The sequence below is a fragment of the Macrobrachium nipponense genome, chromosome 14, assembly GCF_015104395.2.
Source record: "Macrobrachium nipponense isolate FS-2020 chromosome 14, ASM1510439v2, whole genome shotgun sequence".
NCBI classification, from domain to species: Eukaryota; Metazoa; Arthropoda; class Malacostraca; order Decapoda; family Palaemonidae; genus Macrobrachium; species Macrobrachium nipponense.
The window spans coordinates 39,835,989-39,856,199 of NC_087207.1; the positions used below are offsets into that span (position 1 = coordinate 39,835,989).

General features: G+C 36.8%; 1 protein-coding gene across 1 annotated transcript in view; it reads right to left on the reverse strand.

Moving 5' to 3' along the window:
* LOC135226200 (brefeldin A-inhibited guanine nucleotide-exchange protein 3-like) overlaps positions 1 to 20,211 on the reverse strand; it is a 166,294-nt gene that overhangs the window by 96,194 nt on the left and 49,889 nt on the right. Inside the window, 3 exon segments of the mRNA XM_064265643.1 lie at positions 2,288 to 2,395; positions 7,338 to 7,379; positions 14,586 to 14,748. Of these exon segments, the coding sequence (XP_064121713.1) occupies positions 2,288 to 2,395; positions 7,338 to 7,379; positions 14,586 to 14,748 (313 nt within the window).

Here is a 20,211-nt window from a genome sequence, read left to right on the forward strand (position 1 = left end):
CATGGAGTATTATATATGAAAATGTGTGCATTTTTATGTAGAATACAACAAAAAAATACTCATGATTGTAGCTTTTATCAGTTTTGAGATCTTTTCATATAAATAACGATAAGTGCCAAAATTTCAACCTTCGGTCAACTTTGACTCTACCGAAATGGTCGAAAAACGCAATTGTAAGCTAAAACTCTTATATTTTAGTAACATTCAATCATTTACCTTAATTTTGCAACTAATTGGAAGTCTCTAGCACAATATTTCGATTTATGGTGAATTTATGAAAAACTTTTTCCTTACGTCCGCGCGGTAACTCTTCCGAAAAAAATCATACATGCGATTGTGGTAATGTTTACACCATTTTAAAAATTAGCCGTTACATAAAGTTTTATATATGGAAAGGTGGTGCAATTTCATGCAACAATACAATTAAAAACAACCCATGGTTGTAGCTTTTATCAATTTTGAAATATTTTCATATAAAAAATGATAAGTGACAAATTTTTCAACCTTCGGTCAACTTTGGACTCTAACGAAATGGCCGAAAAACGCAATTGTAAGCTAACGCTTATATTCTAGTAATATTCAATCATTTACCTTAATTTTGCAACAAATTGGGAGTCTCTAGCACAATATTTCGATTTATGGTGAATTTATGAAAAAAATAACATTTTCTTTACGTCCGCGCTGTAACTCTTCCGAAAAAATCATACGTGCGATTGTGGTATTGTTTGCACCATTTTAAATTAGCCGTTACATAAGTTTTATATATGAAAATGTGCGCAATTTCATGTAGAATGCAACAAAAAATAATTGAAGGTTGTAGCTTTTTTCATTTTTGAAATATTTGCATATAAATCACGATAAATAGAAAAAAAAACCACGTTCGGTCAACTTTGACTCTACCGAAATGGTCGAAAAACGCAATTGTAAGCTAAAATTCTTACAGTCTAGTAATATTCAGTCATTTATCTTCATCTTGAAACAAATTTGAAGTCTCTGGCATAATATTTAGATTTATGGTGAAGTTTAAAAAAAAAAACAAAAAAAAAAAAACTTTCCTTCCCTCCGCACGCGGATTCTCCGCCACAAATCTCCGAAATGTGTACGGCCCATTCTCGGAATATTTGCTCCGTTTCATATTAGGCATTGCATAGAGTTTTATATATGAAAATGTGCGCAATTTCATTTAGAATAAAACGAAAAATATTTGAAGGTTGTAGCTTTTCTAATTTCCGAAATAATTGCATATAAAAAAAATATATAAAAAAAATTGACATTCGGTCAACTTTAACTCGTCAGATATGGTCGAAAACTGCAATTGTAAGCTAATACTCTTACAGTATAGTAATATTCAATCATTTTGTCCTGCATTTTGAAAAGAAATTGGAAGTCCTCTAGGACAATATTTAGATTTATGGTGAATTTTTGAAAAAAATATTTGTTTACGTCCGTGCATTACAAATTCATGCATTATTTTGTGATAATATTTTCTCTGTGTTGCTTTTATCGTTTTACAATGTGTTATATACCAAAATGATTGCAATTTAGTGTACATTACAACGAAAAAAAAGTAACTTGTTACGTTTAACCGTTTTGCGCACACGGCGATTTGAATACAATTATATATGAAATTTCGTTTTTGCGCTATCATATATTGCATTATTTATATATGATAATGATAATTTTTTTCATTTCTGATGGTTGCATACTAAACCTCAGCCAATGACAAAAAAAGGAGCCAAAAATGAACTCTTAATGTTGAAAACTAAGCGCACTGTGAATTTTTGAAAAAAATATTTTTTCCGCTTCCGCGCTTACTCCGAAACACCTCCGGCACACGGGAGACAATTTTTATTTTACCGCTTTGGCGTTTAAGGGTTAAGCAAAAGTGATAATACTTCACCAAATTCCTGGAAAAAATAAGTAAAAAACCAATGAAAAGGCTACTGCATACACCCAATGTTTAGTCAGGAGCTGGCAGAAACGAACTGAGGTCTTTACATTGTTGTTTTATTTGTTCCCCTATAGTGGGCAGGGGTAGCCACCTACACAAAAATAATAGAAGCACTACCATAATTTTTAAATGAGGCTGCCTTATGAGTTGAAACTATAGCTATATAATTATGTACGTACTTGGTAAGTTACATACTTATATGAAATGCAAATAGTATCTAAATATGTACAATATTTTTAATAAAAGCAATTATTTTGCCTTATATAATATGGTGATACACTAAAATGTTAAGTGACTTTAAACGTATATCAACTAGTATCTTTTCTAAACACTTACCAGCAAGTACATCTGGGGGGTGTGTGACATTAGAAGCAGCTTTCTCAAGACGTCTATGATCTGACAAGAGTTGACTTTTCTGCTCTGTGCTTCCTAATCCGTCCAAGTCTACAGAGAAAGATTACAGTTATTTGTTTGTTTACTAATGAAGCAAGGCTTTGAGTCCAGTTCTGTCAAAGAGAGGTTTGGAAGCTTAGATTACCAGTACGTATGTGATCATTAATTTTTATAAGAAACAAGAGAATTAAGTATTATTTTGTTGTCAAAAAATTTCTCCAGACATATCTGAAAAGTAAAACAACTAGTTTCTCATAATATATTTTTTTTATAGTATAGCTGCTGTTTGTCCTCAAAGGAGTTACTCTCATGGTCCCTCCAGGTTTCTATCAGACAGACCTACCAGTCTCAAAGAATTCTCTTAAAGTAGTTGGTCTCAGCCAGAATAGTGCTTGCTGGCACAATGATAGAAGTATGAAGGACACAGAACAAGAGAGCTCTGTTTCTTGTCTACAGCGACTACCTCAGTTTCCCCTTTATCCTTCTCATACACATGTGGCACTAACACATTTGCCAGCTTTTTTCCCCATTATTCACCTGATCTGTGTCAGTGTTGGATGTCCCAGGGTTTCACTTCGAATATTTTGTTCCTGAGTTCTTGTTTCAATCATCATGGAAGATTTTACTGAAGCAGCAAGTTAAGTAAAGGTTGAAGTCCCAGTGAAAAGTTAGAGTTCCTTAAAGTTTCATTGGGTAGGCTTATATTTGTGAAAACTGGAAGCCAGTGAGTCTCCCACAAGGTGAGAAGTTAGTATTAGATAGCTAAAGTTCACTATAGTGTTGTGCCATTTTTTTCCTGTTTAATAGAGTTATAACTAGTAAAACAGTAGTGCAATAATATTAGACAATTTTGTTATTGGAACTTATTAATCAATGACTTTTTCAACACTGGTAGATGGCTACCAAAAAACTGGAATCTTATTAGCCTTTACTTCTTACTTACGACACATCTGTAATAGCAGTTCCCAATATAACCCTTGGTGTTTACTACAAGCTTGTCTTTCCTTCATAATATTCATAATCAAACTACAGTACAGGCAGTCCCCGGGTTACGACGGGGGTTCTGTTCTTGAGACGCGTTGTAAGCCGAAAATCGTTGTAAGCCGGAACATCGTAAAAAATCCTAAGAAAACCTTACTTTTAATGCTTTGGGTGCATTAAAAACTATGTAAACTGCATTCTTATTGGGGACTGCCTACACAAATTTTGTTATACAAAAAGTTCCCCAGTTATCCTTAATATTGGGGGCCTTTCATCAAAGGCAAAGGGAATACATATTTGAGGCTCTATGTACCTATTTATAAAAGGTATGTATGACATACTTAGCTGGTAATGACATCAGAGGTGAAGTGGACCCCGCCGTATTTGCATTCTCAAGATTTGCGGGTTTCTTTATGCAACATTTCTACCCATTATTTGTGGAAAATTTGCATATACTATTTGCAATATTTTTCAGAGAAATTTTGATAACGCAGTTGCTGTATCTAAAGCTCCATGGCGACCAGGCTAATGTCAAAGAATTTTCTTTAACTGGTCTTATGGCTGGGTATGTGCTGTAATAATAAACATTATAACACGTGATAGAGTATGAATGGACTCGGGATAAAAGGGCACTTTCTCTTATCCTCAGCGAACACTAATACCCAGTTTTCCTACTACGTTCAAAACCGCAAGAAGAACAAGTGGTTATGTGCATACACACTGTCATATTGTTTACATACAACCAAAATCCGACCAAGAAGCCATTCCCTTTCTGGTCAGTGACCATCGGTCAAGAAACCAGAACTCAAAAAAAAATGTAAATTCTTCACTTATTGATTCTGTTAAGTGCATAGTTTTAAGTTCCAGTTTAAAAATTTTTTATTTAGACTGTAGAGCAATGGCTTACTATGAGTAAAAAGTTGCAATAGGCTTATTTTGTCTGTTTTTTACGATTTATGATCGTTTGGCTAGGTCCGAGAATTTCGGTCTCCCCTTAGAACATTACCTATTATAATAATTTGTCCATTACCAACGGTTCATGAAAAACATATAAGTTGAAAGCTAAGTGTGCAATTTTAAGTTTATTAAAAATTTTTTTAGTTTATAATGTGGAACAATGATTTTAGTGCTTGTGAAAAACTTAAGTTCGTACCCATAAACAGTCTTTTTTCACCAGTATTCTCGTCAGTGCTAGCGATTTAGGATCGTTGCGCCGAGAGTTGTGTTCTTCGCTTATTGATTTCATTACCGAAGTTCATAGAAACTTTAAACTTGAAAGTTTAGTATGTAATTTCTGGTTCCATCTAAAAGTATTTTAGTTTAGACCAAGGAACAATATTTTAATGGGCGTTTAAAGCTGTAAGCCAGCTTTTTCATTAGTACATGTTGGTGCTTACAATTTGCGATTGTTAGCTAGCTGTTTGTAGAAGCGGAAGTTGTTTGAAGAATATATAATTGTATTTGTTAGTTTAATCTAAAGAACATTCCACAATTATTCTTAATAATGGATAATCTGTTCAGATAACAATGTCGGCAATAGATTACCAGGCATAGCCTACAATCTACGTTGATTCAGTGAGAATATGTTGGCTAGATTGTAGTAGATAGTGGGAGAGATAATAAATTCTATTACTGTCCACTGTTCTATGAAAATTATTCACCTATCCTTGCTAGGTACCTAGCCCAAAAACTATGGGCTTCATCTATCCAATAATACCTGTCCACAATGAAAGTTGAAATTCTCTTAAAACTGTTCCAAATTGTTTTATATATATCTTATTGAGGATAAGTACCTTGCTTGCTATTACAACAATCATAGCATACAATGCAGCATTGTTGGAACCCTTGCATTATGGGTTTGGAATTGATTTTAATATAGAAATTATTCATTCCCTTTTCTGGTCTTACCCTGCAAAGGCCAACTCTTGCATGGCTTCCCTTTACCACATCCCTGAATAAGGTTCTTAGACGCCTATAAATTACAACTACAACTCATATTCTCTAAAAGGCAGTCTTCTTGACAGCTTTGACATCATGAGCTTGGAATAGCAGACTGAACTCTCTTAGACGGGAAAAGCATTTCACTACCCCACGTACCTAGCCCTCATTTATTGTTGTCTCCCACACTGTTCCTGGCAAAAAACAAGGACCTTGTAAAGAGAAAATCCCTATTCTGATAAGGGAACTCGGTATTTCGGATAAAAAATTACAGGAGTCCTCAGATAATGGTGGGGGTTTCATTCTCAAATGAGAGCCAACAACCGAAACATCACAATAATTATGGTAATAAATGATGTTTTTTCAATGTCATAGATGCCAATAAACTGCTTATACCAACCAACACAAATAAAACACTTACTGCTGCCAATAAACTGCTTACCGACTCAATAAACCACTCACTGATGCAGAAACTCGCTTACTGTCACTGAAAATCTGGTTAACGACCCTCGCTCCTTTTTTAGGTTGGATGACATCCAGAGGGTGAGTGCAACGTGGGCCTTCTTCAGAAATGTTTCTTTTGAAAAAGTATATATATGTACAGGGTAGTTAGAGACTATTCCTGAAAAACTATTGCCATGAGCTCAAGAAAATTTGATGATATTGTGTGTCAGCAGGCGGTATGTTAAATCCCAGGCACACGGACACCTAACGGAAAACCAGGGGCCTTTTGGATACATTGGTTGTGCTGAGATACTGACAGAGAAGGTACAATAATTCCACAGGCCAGACCCAACTTAACGTTTTTGATAAGTACATCTTAGAAATATAAGGGATAACTACACATAGTTTATGTTCGTGTGTTGTTTCCTGTTCTTTAATGCTAAAACCCTTAAATGGGTATTGTATCCGGAATAAAGAATATGATTGGATCTTTGTGACATCACCTTGAACCAATATTTTATCTGGCTTGTTAGGATTTACTTATTAAGAGCCAAGATATTTCATCAGAGGGTAACTTCAATTGTAAGCTCTTTTGGGGAAAAACAGCAACTATGCTATAAAAAAAATAGGAAAAACCCAATTTTTGGTAACTGCTGTGAGTCCTCACACCCACCCACTTTCCATGATGAAAAGGCATGGGACTGCAGTGAACATTTTTCTTACCCAGAGCGGTAAACATTTTTCTTACCCAGACCTCGTGTGTATGAATAAAATGGCAGGCATAAGTATGTGCTGTCACCACATGGGTGCGAGATGAGTGAAGGGATAATACACATGAGTGTCTTGAGTCCTTTATATTCGATCATTGTGCCAACAAGAACCATTCTATAGGAGAATTCTTTGTGACTGGTTGGTCTGTCTTATGGAGCCCTTGAGGGGACCATGAGACTAATGCCTTTAAGGACTCACATTGGCTACCAGAAAAAGGTTTTACTTATATCAAAACTTGTTATACACTGTAATAATATGAGTCTTCTATTTTCCAATAAAAACATTTTTTTTTACTTAAAATCATTCTAAAAATTTTGAAAGGCAACATCATTTAATAAAATTGTACTGTAGTTTTCTCATGAGAAGCAGAACATCTGCAAAGAAGACTAAGCCTTAAATGTTAATAAAAACAAAGACAATGAAGGAAGAATACAAAGAGACTAAACATAAGTCATCATGAATCTGATACCAATTCCTCCTCACACACTTTGGGAGGTCTTGACCTCCTTCCTTTTGCTTTTACACTAAGCATCGGACAATATTAGTTTACTCCAGAACTAGACATTACGCACAAGGTATATTACCCTTCACATTTAATCTAGTTTCAAATGTTGCCACTAATTGCCAACTTAATAAAAGTTTGTAATAATTTACAAAAACAAACCATACTGTATCCTTATAAGGTAAAAGAAAAGGAGACAACCTTATAAGGTAAAAGAAAAGAGACAACTGTAAAAGTAAAGACAACCAAGTGCAAATGAACCATTGCATGTGCAGTATTAAATGGTAAGCCAAAATAATTCAAAAGCACACAGGCACTAAAAATTTCCCATCACCAACTGACTGTAAAACACATTACCATAGTCACATTTATGGTAGCATCGCATGCCATACTCCAACTCTGATAAAAGTGAGATGAAAAATTAATACCAAGTTTCAATGCTAAAGAAATCTCAAAGGCAAAAGATGATGAAAAGCAGGTGGCAAAATTGATCAAAGTATAATTTCACTGAGAATGTTTCCACAACTGAAGCACAAAAGTCTAAACTATCATAACATTTAATTATTGCAAGAAAGAAGCATTGTATCAAATTCAGTAAATTGAAAAGTTTAGTAGTGGGCATTAAAACAAAATAAATTATTTTGCATTACAATAATTTCTAGATACATTACATATTTGCTAAAATACCTAGAGTTACCCCAGCCCCTTATTTCATCTTATCCATCATCTTAATTAAGTGCAAAGCAATTCAATTACTTCACTTGCTAATTTGTGAAATCCATATAAAAAACAAATAGCAGAAGTTGTTTCGAAGTTACAGAAAAAATTGGTATGGTTTAGTCTTTTAATTTTGCAGAGAAAAGAACAAAAGGAGTCCTCACATGTATCACCTAGAAGCACCAGTAAGAATTAATCTCTTTCTTCACTGTTCGCGTATTTTATTTCATCATATGCCCAATCATAATTATAATGAAACATGATTTAGGTGGGAGGCTGATGTGCTGTTTGTGTATGTATGTGGGATCCTAAGGAACACTTGGGATTGTATGAGTTAAAAGATCAAGGTCTGATTATTTCAGGAGGTTACTTGGATGAGTGGAAAAGTCGGAGTAAAACGAGGCATTTGTACTGGTAAATTCCAGTTATGTTGTAGCCATTAAGTGACCAATCATTTGGGACATATTTAAGTAACTACTGAAAACTATACCTTTTGCTTGGTATGAAAGAAAGGGTGAGAATGAAGTTAAGAAGTAGAAGATGAAGGCTCCCCAACTTTTTTCCTTAACAGTAAAACTTAGCCTGCAGCTCTTACCAGTTCCAAGTAAAATTCCGCCCATAAGTGAATTGTATCTCTCTCTCTCTCTCTCTCTCTCTCTCTCTCTCTCTCTCTCTCTCTCTCTCTCTCTCTCTCTCTCTCTCTCCGCCTGTGCTGCCGCTGCCCTGTCTTTCAGAATTTGAAATGCTGATGTCAGCTTCCAAAAGCTGAGAATTAATCAAGAAGCCACTGGAGGGCATACGAAGATAATAAAAGAGGTCAAAAGGAAACTTGCTATCAGACATGCCCCAGACTTTTCCAAGTTTAGAGCTCTGTGTACCTACAGGGCTGCCCCCTTGCCCCCTGCCCTTGTGTTTCACATTCTGCATTCTGGACCATACTTGACGGCATTGGAGTGAAGTCCCCTTCTTTCATCAGCGCCCTTTAAGAAGTGGAAACCAGCAACCAAAAGAAGGTAAAGTATGGGTGCAGTTGGCTGTTACTTTTGTCTCTTGTACTAAATTTTTCCCCATTCTTCTTAGCTACCCCTTGTTGTCCCCCCCCCCCCCCCCCCCCCCCCCCCCCCCCCCCCCCCCCCCCCCCCCCCCCCGCAACTGTGCTCCCTGTTTTATGAAACTAATCTAAGCCTTTGGTTCCCCCTGAATGAGATTTACTAGCGCTCATTGCTTGAATGACCTTCCCAGTATTAGCAGTTACCAAAAGAATTTACTAAGGGAGATAAAATAAGTCGGTGTCTGTGTTTCACACCCTCCCATTCAATACCATAACTTTCCGTGAAGTAATTCAGTCATTTCTTACCCTTTGAGGAAATTCTGAGAATGTAAGATTTCTATTACACAAGTCAGAAGATTTTGGTGGCATCACTGCACGTGATCAGTCCTTTGTGCGTTGCACATATGTTTATAGAGAAATACATTGTTTCAGGTCCAATTGCCTTCATCCCTTCTATGAGAAGCAGACTTCCTTATCCTTAAAACACTCTGGGCACCCTTATTCGCACTCCAAGTCTTCAGCATGTGTCGGTAACCTGGCCATGTGATTTCAGTGCTACAAGCAACTGTTTCCTCAGTAATAAGAGAGACCTTGATCCTTAAGAGTTTTCTTTAAATTTTCCCTTGAAATCTAATCTTGACCCTAAACCGTAAATTTCTGTTCATAAACTATACCTCATAAGGCCATTCTTTTGATTAAGTCAGATGTGTTTAGTTGTTGTCCAAGTAAGACAAGTCTAGATTATGAAAATGGCAACCTCTGCAAAGAATCTGTCAACAATTAGCAAATGCTAGAGTTGATTTCATGAGAAAAATGGACCTGAAATCCTAGTGCCATTAAGCTCAGATGAGCAAAGGAAAGAAAGAAACCCCCCAACAACAGGTTAGGTGATGTTATTCAAGTATTACGTATTTATTGTTAGGGGTAAAACCAAAATTTGACTGCCATCTTTATTTATTTTTTCCCTTTCTTCTTTTATGAAGTGCTTTAAAATAGCTAGATAACAATACGTACATGAGAATATTTCGTCCTGGGCAAGTCTATGAATAAAGGAATACGTCTATGAATAAAGGAATATTTCGTCCTGGGTAAGTCTATGAATAAAGGAATAAGTCTATGAATAAAGGAATAAAGGAAAACTTTTACTTTAACGTGAAGGCATGACGACAATTTATTTGCAATTTGGTTAGGTAATATTCCGACTTACGTAACGGGATTGAGCTGAGTCATGAACATGGATGCCACCATATATATATAAAATCTAATAACTCAATCAATATTTTCCATCTATCTCTCATAGATTCAGTGTTTCAGAACCTCATAAATCTTCTTCATGATTGCATTGAGTCCTGGTGTTAGCCGCTTATGTGTTGCACAACTTAATTTTTATTTTTAAAACTCCTGCTGCCAGGAGTGAGGCAAATCGAGAGAACTTGGTGACACGAGGTCGTCTTCGTGATTATGTAAACTCCCTTTCAGGCTTCATTCATTGGCAAGAATCAATGATATACTAATAAAATAATAAAAAATGCCTTTTCATGGTTCAGAAAACATGTTGAAAAACAATGTAAATTTCCTGAATAAAACTTAAAATAAAAAATTATTTATATGATTACCAAATACTATATTTTCTTTTAAGTAGTATTCAGTGTCATATTTATCTATATATGAAGTTCTCAAATTATATCACAAATACCTACTGAAAATCTTTGACGATATATATTTTACTCGAAATAGAAAATGCCTTTTCATTTCTTATACTTCAGAACATGCTAATATATTGACTCTAATTGCAATTAGTAACTCACTAACAAAAATTATGTTTAAAAAAGTGTGTAAATTTCGTGAATAAAAGTTAAAGTTCACGTTATTTATACTACAGAATATATCTTCATTTAAGTTGTATTCAGTGTCATATTCAGCTATATCTGAAGTTCTCAAATTATATCAAGAATACAGAGGTAGCTGTGGGCAATTAACTACGATTTTGAACTACATTTACAGGCTGCTGACGCACTTGACACATTCTGACTCACTGCGCAACCCCACTGTGCACATTTTGGGTTTGCCAAGTGCATGACGTATGTTGTAATGAATGCCATAACTCGCCATTACTAGTTACAACTTGCATGATCAAATGCCGTAAGTCGAGAGGCCATTAAGAAATTGTGTTACGCCACGACTTGGCAACTTTTGACAGTAGTCGTGGAATGACGGCGACTATGCACCATCCCTGGCGCAAAGTCATCAAACTCGGGGATTTGGTTACAATTTTTGCCGATTTATGGTGAATTGGGTTGTTAATTGAAGAGCATAATGGGGTTGTAATGAGCAAAATTTTGGCCATTACGACATAGTGGGTTTGAAATCGCCAATGTGTGACACAGGCTTTAGGGCCGGCTAGCCAGCGACAAATTATCTCAGGCGACAAAGGACAGAATTTGTTTGCTCATGTAATCGTGGTTTCTTTCCCACATAGAAGGGCTTGGTAAATAGGACAAGGTTTTTTATAAGGAGTCCGATCGTCATTCCCATATCATTATTCATATTACCCTCACATGAGCCCAAAAGACTTTGATAGGTGGACCACTGAGCAAATCCATGTACATCGGTGTCGAGGTATATGTTCCATATAAGGAACACAGAATTTAAATAATTATTTTGCATCTTTGTAACGTCATATTTTTCTTTACATACACATCTTACTTGCATCATCATGTGCGTGTATTTCCCACAATTCGTGGAGAAAGCAGCGGTTTTTACTGTGCACATTATTTTTACGTCTTGAGACGGATAATTCTGCATTTCTTGTACTTCTGTATATGCCTATCTTGTTACGGTGAGGGACTGTTTTTGTATTTTATTAGTCCTTGTGACCAATATATTCGTATTTGCTAATTCCATTACAGTCTGATAGACTGCTTGATGTTTTATTTGTCTGTGCGGCCAAGACTTTCTGCCCACAAGACAAATAAATTCACATCATTGTTATGTGTGCATCCCCGTTACAGTCTGTTGACTGCTGTTGTATTTTGATAGTCCGTGCGGCCAATAGTTTTATACCATCATGACAAATAAATTTGCCATATTTGTATATGCGCATCTCATTACAGTCTGCTGACTGATTTTTATTTTTCAGTCTGTCGACTGCTTTTGTAACTGATAAGTCTGTGCAGCCAATATTTCTTACACCCTTGTGACAAACAAATTTGCCGTACCCTATTTGTAAATGCGCATCTCATTTCAGTCTGTTGAGTGCGTTTTATTGTTATCAGTCTGTTGACTGCTTTTGTATTCTAATTGTCTGTGCGGCCAATATTTTCTGCCCTCGTGACGAATATCTATGGTCTGTTGACTGTCGTTCCGTGGAAACCATTTGTGCAATACTCGTGACAGCATATAATATGTAATCCCTATCGCAGGATCTTATGTCCTAAGGGTATTTTATTCCACCTCAGTGGAATCTACTTGGTGTTATTCTGTCCTTTAGGGATGCCATTCCCAAGCAGTGCCTGGCTATTCCAGAGCCTAGAACTCGCATGTTCTAAAGTTTTGTGCCTACCATTCCTAGAACTCTCAGCCCCATTCCTAATCCCCCCAGGGACTGCATTCCAGGGCTTATTGCCTGTGTTACCATTACACATTCCCATTCGTGCACTCACAACACCATTCCTGCAAGATGGTGAACAACCCCGTATTAGAGGAAATTAAAGCTTTTACTGAAGCAGGGAAAGCTGCAGGACTAAGGGGTAGCTGAGGAGAGGGGGAAAATACATGGGTGGAGAGGGAGAAGGTAAGAGAGGAAAGGACAAAAGAAAGGGAATTCCAAGAGAGAAGGGAAGCAGCAGAAAGGGTTCACCAACTGACTATGGCCGTAGCCCTCTACATCCCGGTCATCACACTCCACCCTTAGTAGCATGGGGCTCCTCATCCGACTGTGGAGCAAGTCCTGGCTCGACCACATAGAAAAGGTCCTGGATAACTTCTAACCTCCTCCTGCTGAAGTAGCACTCATCTTGGGAAAACACCTCGAAGGCAAGGGGGCCATCGAGTAAGGGAGGTCATTGTCAAAGCCTTTGAAATAAGCCCTGAGAGGTGGAGACAAAAATGGAGGAGCATGCCGAAGGAGTCTGGGCAGACCTGGTGAGAATGGGGTGGCGAAGAAGATGCCTGCCCTCCAGAGGTGGGCAAGGGTCTCCAACACTGCCTGTGTGGGAGTGATCCTCGAACTTTTTCAGTTAGAGGATTTCCTGTCATATGCCCCTCCTGAGCTGGTTACTTACTTGGTGAATAAAACTCCTAAGACCATTGTAGAGTGCTGTAAGTGGGTGGATGTCTGGGACACCCACCCCCACTACAGAGATCATTCAATAAGGAAATCCGCCCTGTTGCTCCCCCTCTTGCCAACTCTCAGACAACACATTGCCAAAATAATCAGCCGCATAAGCCCTTGTGCAGGAGTTGTAGCAAACCTGGGTGCTCTTCAGAACAGTGCCACTCAAAACCAGATCCTGAGCAGTCGACCCCAGCTCCCCCCCAGGAATGGACATCACCAAAATAATCAGAATAATGGCCATTGGAGCAGAACAACTGGCCAAAGCCTGATTTTAGCAAGAGCTTCTGTGACTTGTGCAAGGTGCCCTTCACTGGACAAAGATTCTCCTCATTACCCAGATCAAAGATAAGGAAGGAATGGAGAAAGAAGCAATCATAAGATCCTAACTACTAGCTGCTTGAATTGTGGCCATGAAATCAGAAGAACCGATTACCAGCCTCTAGCCTTCGTATCCTTCCTTAACAGCTGAATTATCTCAATGACATTAATGCTGACAGTAATGCTGTCTTCATCATGAGGTCCAGCAACAAAGACTCTCACAAGAAGACCAAGGAGCATTTACAAACAAGTAATTCCCAGCGACTGAAAATATCTGATAACCTGAGAAGATAAAACTTTTACAATAATTCATCAAGAAAAAGTGAAAAATGGCTGAAATAAAGAGAAGAATCAGAGCTAAAAAGGAAGAAAATATAAAAAAAATAACTGACAAGTTGACAAGTGAAAGAGGACTGTAGAATTGGGAATTGTGAGTAAAGTGATGGGTATTACCAGAGATTCTGGGTGGTGCATGAGAGGACTGTTGCTTTTCTATCTGGTAGAAAAAAAAGAAACTTTTGAGTCCAGGGACATTCAGAATTCAAATGTGGAACAAATATGACAGATGGGGTTGTGGTGACTTGGTTAAGCTTTATAATCTTTCAATTCCTGTGTGGGTCTTATTGTATCATTCCTCTTAACTGAACTTAAAATTTTATAAAAAAATTTAGAGATGTATTTTTTTTGCTGTAGTCTGATAATTTTGGAAAATAACTAGAGAACAATTAGTGCATGTTTTGCTGTCTTGCAGGTCTGGGAAAAGAAAACCTGATGAATGAGGTAAAAAAAATCTTACTAAAGAAATACAGGAGGAAAGAGAAGAAAGATGGACAATTAGAATAACATTGCATGAAGACATTACATGAAAGGTATGTCTATCTCTGGAATAATACTACTATAGCAACTATACTATCAATAATTTTGACAAAAAAATATTTTAATTTTTACTAGAGCACTATTCCAATATTTCCTCATATTAATGCTGGACAACAAATTTGTGTCACATCAAAGGAAACATGCATTCTCAACTATAAATAAAAGTTCCAGAAAATGAAAAACAAACACAAACTAAATACTCTTGTTAATCAATAATGTAAAGAAAAAATCACAGAAACTACAGCTTTACTGCTATGTGCAAAGTAAACAACAAGAAAAAGTAACATGAAAATGTTAAATTCAGTACCTGTTAATAAATTGATGAGGGCACAATTATGAGGAGAGTGAGGACAATAGCCAGCCCTTTGAAGGAGACTATCTTTAACGACTTGACGATAAACCTCTCCAAGCCACGCTGATGACAGATAAACCAGAACCCCACTACCATGCACCATGTCTACAAACTGCTCCTGCAGGTTGGTTGTTAGTAGTGTTAAAGGCATGCAAATAATAATACAGTGTACTGTTGAACAGAACATTTTTAGCTTTCTTCCACAATTCTCACTGCTTCAGAAGGACTATTGCTGGACTGTGAACAATATTCCACTATTAAACTATGAATATTTCTTAAGGAAAAATCACACTCATAAGAGCTGTGTGGTGTTTGATAAGGAAATTTATCAATATATCTGTACAAAATTATGCAGTTTTGAGAAAAGTAAGAATTATGAAAAAAGTAAGAATTATGATAAATGCATTAGGGTTAAGATGAAAGGCTAAATTCTCTGAGAGAGCAACATCAGCTTTCAATTGATGTCCTTCAAATTAGTTAGTAAAGAAGCAGGTTTTTCAATAAAAATCCCTTAAATCTTATGGACAGGGTTTCTTAAGCATTACATATTCCCTTATTTACAGGATGCTTTTGATTTTCATACTGTATTATTCTGCTATGGGAGTAGGAAAAACCATCAATGTACGCTGAATAAACAATAAAAAAATCAGTTACAGTAGTGCATCTTCTTTACTGTCGAACTGCAGCTATGAATTTTAAACAAATTTATCACCTTATTAAAAACTGACGTCAAGTTGTACCTAGAAGTTAATTACAAACATAGCTCCACAATCTAGAAACTATCAGCATAACCTGGTGGAGTTAATACCACATTAATGGAACAGTCTCTCCTTGTGCAAAATAATTAGATCCCTAACCACAGAAAGGTAGCAGGAATAAGAACTACATATTCCACCTTTCACAAAAATTGGGTGAGTAGAATAAGCCAAAGAGAAGCTAGGCAAGTGATAAGAGTTTAAGTTTAACACACAGGAAGATGTGGGTTAACAAAGAAATACATGAAATTGCCAGATCAGGAAAATTCTTCAAAGCCATAAGGTACTTCACGATCTTGGCTACCTCATAATACCTGGCTGACAAATAATTTTCTTGTTTTTACTATACCTATTCGTAGTACTATTTGACAGTCCCCAGATATGAATCTTTGTCTAAAGAGTACTTAAAAATTCTATTAATGCTGGTGCTTGGGAACATTGTAAATTTGATGTTGTCTTCTCTAATCTATATACAGTCAACCCCAGGTATTCTCAAGGGATAGGGACCACAAAGACCCACGAAAAACAAAAATCTGGGATGCGATAAGTTGTTATCCGCCTATTAAAATGCTTGTAACTGCCTATTTTAATAGTTAAAATACCAAATACAAGCAGTCCCCAAGATACAACGGCGTTCCGTTCTTGAGATGCGTTGTAAGCCGAAAATTGTTGTAAGCCGGAACATTGTAAAAAATCCTAAGAAACCCCTACTTTTAATGCTTTGGGTGCATTAACCCTTAAACGCCGAAGCGGTAAAAAAAAAATTGTCTCCCGTGTGCCGGAGGTGTTTCAGAGTGAGCACGGAAGCGGAAAAAATATTTTTTTCAAAAAATCACAGCGCGCTCAGTTTTCAAGATTAAGAGTTCATTTTTGGCTCCTTTTTTTGTCATTGGCTGAAGTTTAGTATGCAACCATCAGAAATGAAAAAAATTATCATTATCATATATAAATAATGCGATATATGATAGCGCAAAAACGAATGAAACATATATAATTGTATTCAAAATCATGCTGTGCGCAAAACGGTTAAAGGTAACAAGTTACTTTTTTTTGGTTGTAATGTACACTAAATTGCAATCATTTTGGTATATAACACATTGTAAAACGATAAAAGCAACACAGAGAAAATATTATCACAAAATAATGCATGAATTCGTAACGCGCGGACATAAACAAATATTTTTTTCAAAAATTCACCATAAATCTACATATTGTCCTAGAGACTTCCAATTTCTTTCAAAATGAAGACAAATGATTGAATATTACTATACTGTAAGAGTATTAGCTCACAATTGCAGTCTTTGACCATATCTGACGAGTTAAAGTTGACCGAATGTTGAATTTTTTTATATATATATTTTTTTATATGCAATTATTTCGGAAATAAGAAAAAAGCTACAACCTTCAAATATTTTGTTATATTCTACATGAAATTGCACACATTTTCATTTATAAAACTCTATGAAATGCCTAATATGAAACGGAGCAAATATTCCGAGAATGGGACGTATGCATTTCGGAGATTTGTGGCGGAGAATCCGCGCGTGGAGGGAAGGAAAGATTTTTTTTTAAATTCACCATAAATCTAAATATTTTGCTAGAGACTTCGAATTTGTTTCAATATGAAGATAAATGACTGAATATTTACTAGACTGTAAGAGTTTTAGCTTACAATTGCGTTTTTCGACCTTTATTTCGGTAGAGTCAAAGTTGACCAAATGTGGTTTTTTTTCTATTTTTATTTTCGTGATTTATATGCAAATATTTCAAAAATGAGAAAAGCTACAACCTTCAATTATTTTTTGTTGTATTTCTACTTGTATTCTCATGAAATTGCGCACATTTTTATATATAAAAACTTTATTTGTAACCGGCTAATTTAAAATGGTGCAAACATTACCACAATCGCACGTATGATTTTTTCGGAAGAGTTACCGCGTGGGACGTAAAGAAAATGTTATTTTTTTCATAAATTCACCATAAATCTAAATATTGTGCTAGAGACTTCCAATTTGTTGCAAAATGAAGGGATATGCTTGAATATTACTAGAATATAAGAGTTTTAGCTTACAATTGCGTTTTTCGACCATTTTGGTAGAGTCAAAGTTGGCCAAAGGTTGAAATTTTGGCAATTATCGTTTTTTATATGAAAATATCTCAAAACTGATAAAAGCTACAACCATGGGTTTGTTTTTAGTGTATTGTGCATGAAATTGCGCATATTTCCATATATAAAACTTTATATAACGGCTAATTTTAAAATGGTGCAAACATTAACACAATCGCATGTATGATTTTTTTCGGAAGAGTTACCACGCGGATGTAAGGAAAAAGTTTTTTCATAAATTCACCATAAATCGAAATATTGTGCTAGAGACTTCCAATTAGTTGCAAAATTAAGTTAAATGATTGAATATTACTAAAACATAAGAGTTTTAGCTTACAAATGCGTTTTTCGACCATTTCAGTATAGTCAAAGTTGACCGAAGGTTGAAATTTTGGCAATTATCATTATTTATATGAAAATATCTCAAAACTGATAAAAGCTACAATCATGAGTATTTTATTGTTGTATTATACATAAAATGCGCACATTTTTCATATATAATACTTCATGTAACGGCTAATTTACAATGGTACAAAAATTATGTCAAAGTGACGAAATAATTTCCGAGATGTGTCACAGATACTTTTTAGTGCAGCAAGAAAGAAATTCGCGCTTGCGCGCCTGCGTAACGATTGTAAACAAAACAACACCTTGATCCATGAACTCCCAGCATCCCCCAAGGCGCATGATTCAAAAGTTTTAGGCTGGTAGGCCTATAAGTATTTTTCCGCGAATTTTAAAAAAAACTTTTGTAAGTCGACGTAAAATACGTCCAGTCGGCACACGAGAGACAAAAAATGTCGACGTAAAATACGTCCAGTCGGCAGTAAAGGGTTAAAAACTAAGTAAACTGCATTCTTATTGCATTTTTCATAAAAAAACCTTCATATATTGATTATTTTGCATTCTTGGAGTCATATTTCTTCTGCCAGATCGGCGTTGTAAGCGGCGTAACCCTGGAACATTCGTCGTAAACCTGGAAATAATGTCTGATAAATATAATTGAAAAGCGTTATAACCTCAGAACGTCGTAAGCTGAACCCATCGTAAGCCGGGGACTATCTGTATACCTTAAAATAAAGCACCAAATGGGGGATTCATGTAAAAAATGTGGTATTTGTCAAATTGAATGTATTATACAAAGTGCAGTACAAATGGGACCTGAAGCCTAATACACAGGAGATACTAAGTGACTCATTCTTGATTCCTCTTGCTCAGGGAGCTCGTCTCTCCACCCTCTCCCTCCTTCTTGCTATGTTTCGTCCTTAAACCCAGGACATCGTTAGGCAGGTGTTGTGGGCTGAAGATCCTGCGGGAGTCATACAATATTTATACAGGGGGTCCTCGAGTTACGACGTTGATCCGTTCTTAAGATGCGTCGTAACACGATTTTCAGCGTAAGTCGGAACATTAAAAAATACCACATGATTTAATGTAAATACCTATCAATAACAACGAGAGAACAATTCCTTACCTTTATTAATTTGGTTGGCTTGCACACTGGAGAGGAAGCTGTGGTGCTGGAGAGGACTGGGGGAGGTTAGTGAAGAGAAAAAGAACCTCCAGAAAGAATGCTGGAGATGCTGAGGCAGGTGATTCTTGAGGTGAGGCAGAACATACTACTGGAGATGCTGGGGCAGGTGAGTCTTGAGGTGAGGCAGAAACCTACAGAAGGTGCTGGAGATTGTGGGGCAGGCAAGGTCCTGGGTTAGGGTTAGCAGAACATTCAGAAGGTGCTGGAGATTGTGGGGCAGGCGAGTCTGGAATTAGCAGAGGCAGCTGAGGTAAGAGGGTACAGGATCTCTTGCAGGCCTCTCTACCTTCTAAAAATAGTACTGCTCCAGGTTAGTCTGAACAGTAGAGCCCCTCTTTTCATCCAAGATCTCCTTGTAAACACTGCATCAAATCCATGATTGCCTCTGGAAACCCTAGTGAACCTGTCCAAGTTGGGATCCTGAGCCTCAAAAGTTTGCCAACGCTTGCTGCAACTCTGCAAAACCTCTTGCCAAGTCCTGCCTTGTGAAAGCCTTAGGCTCTGGGGTGGGTGTCTTCTTTCTTCTTCCTCTATCATCTGCTTCTCCAGTTGTATCAGGTCCTCAGCAGATAACTCTCGCCATGAGACTCCAGCAGCTCTGTAACATCATCAACCTCCATCTCCAAATTGATTTCCTTACTCAGGGCAACAACGTTCTTGACAACTTGCTGAACTGTGTCCTCAAACCCATGGAAATCATTCACAAATTGAGGACAAATTTTCTTCCAGACACCATTCATGTTTGTTTGCTTAACCTCCTCCCAGGAATCAGCAATGTTCTTTACAGCATCAAGGATGTTGTAGGATTTCCAAAAGTCCTTCAGAGTCAAGTCCTTCTTGGTTTCAGTTGCCTCGTAAAGCCATAGCAATTGTCCTTCGTAGGTAGTAGGCCTTGAACGAAGCAATCACTCCTTGGTCCATAGGCTGTAAAAGGGCCGTGGTATTAGGTGGAAGGTAAACCACCTTGACATTAGGGTTGAAGTCTCCCCAGCTGGCAGGGTGTCCAGGGGCATTGTCCAGCACTAGCAACACCTTAAAGGGGATACCCTTGGAGGCGCAATACGCTCCACACTTGGAACAAAATGGTTTACGAACCATTCCTCAAACACTGCAAGTGTCACCCATGCCTTCTTGTTGGACTTCCAAAATTACTGGTTAGTTGACCCTTCCAAATGCCCTTGAGTG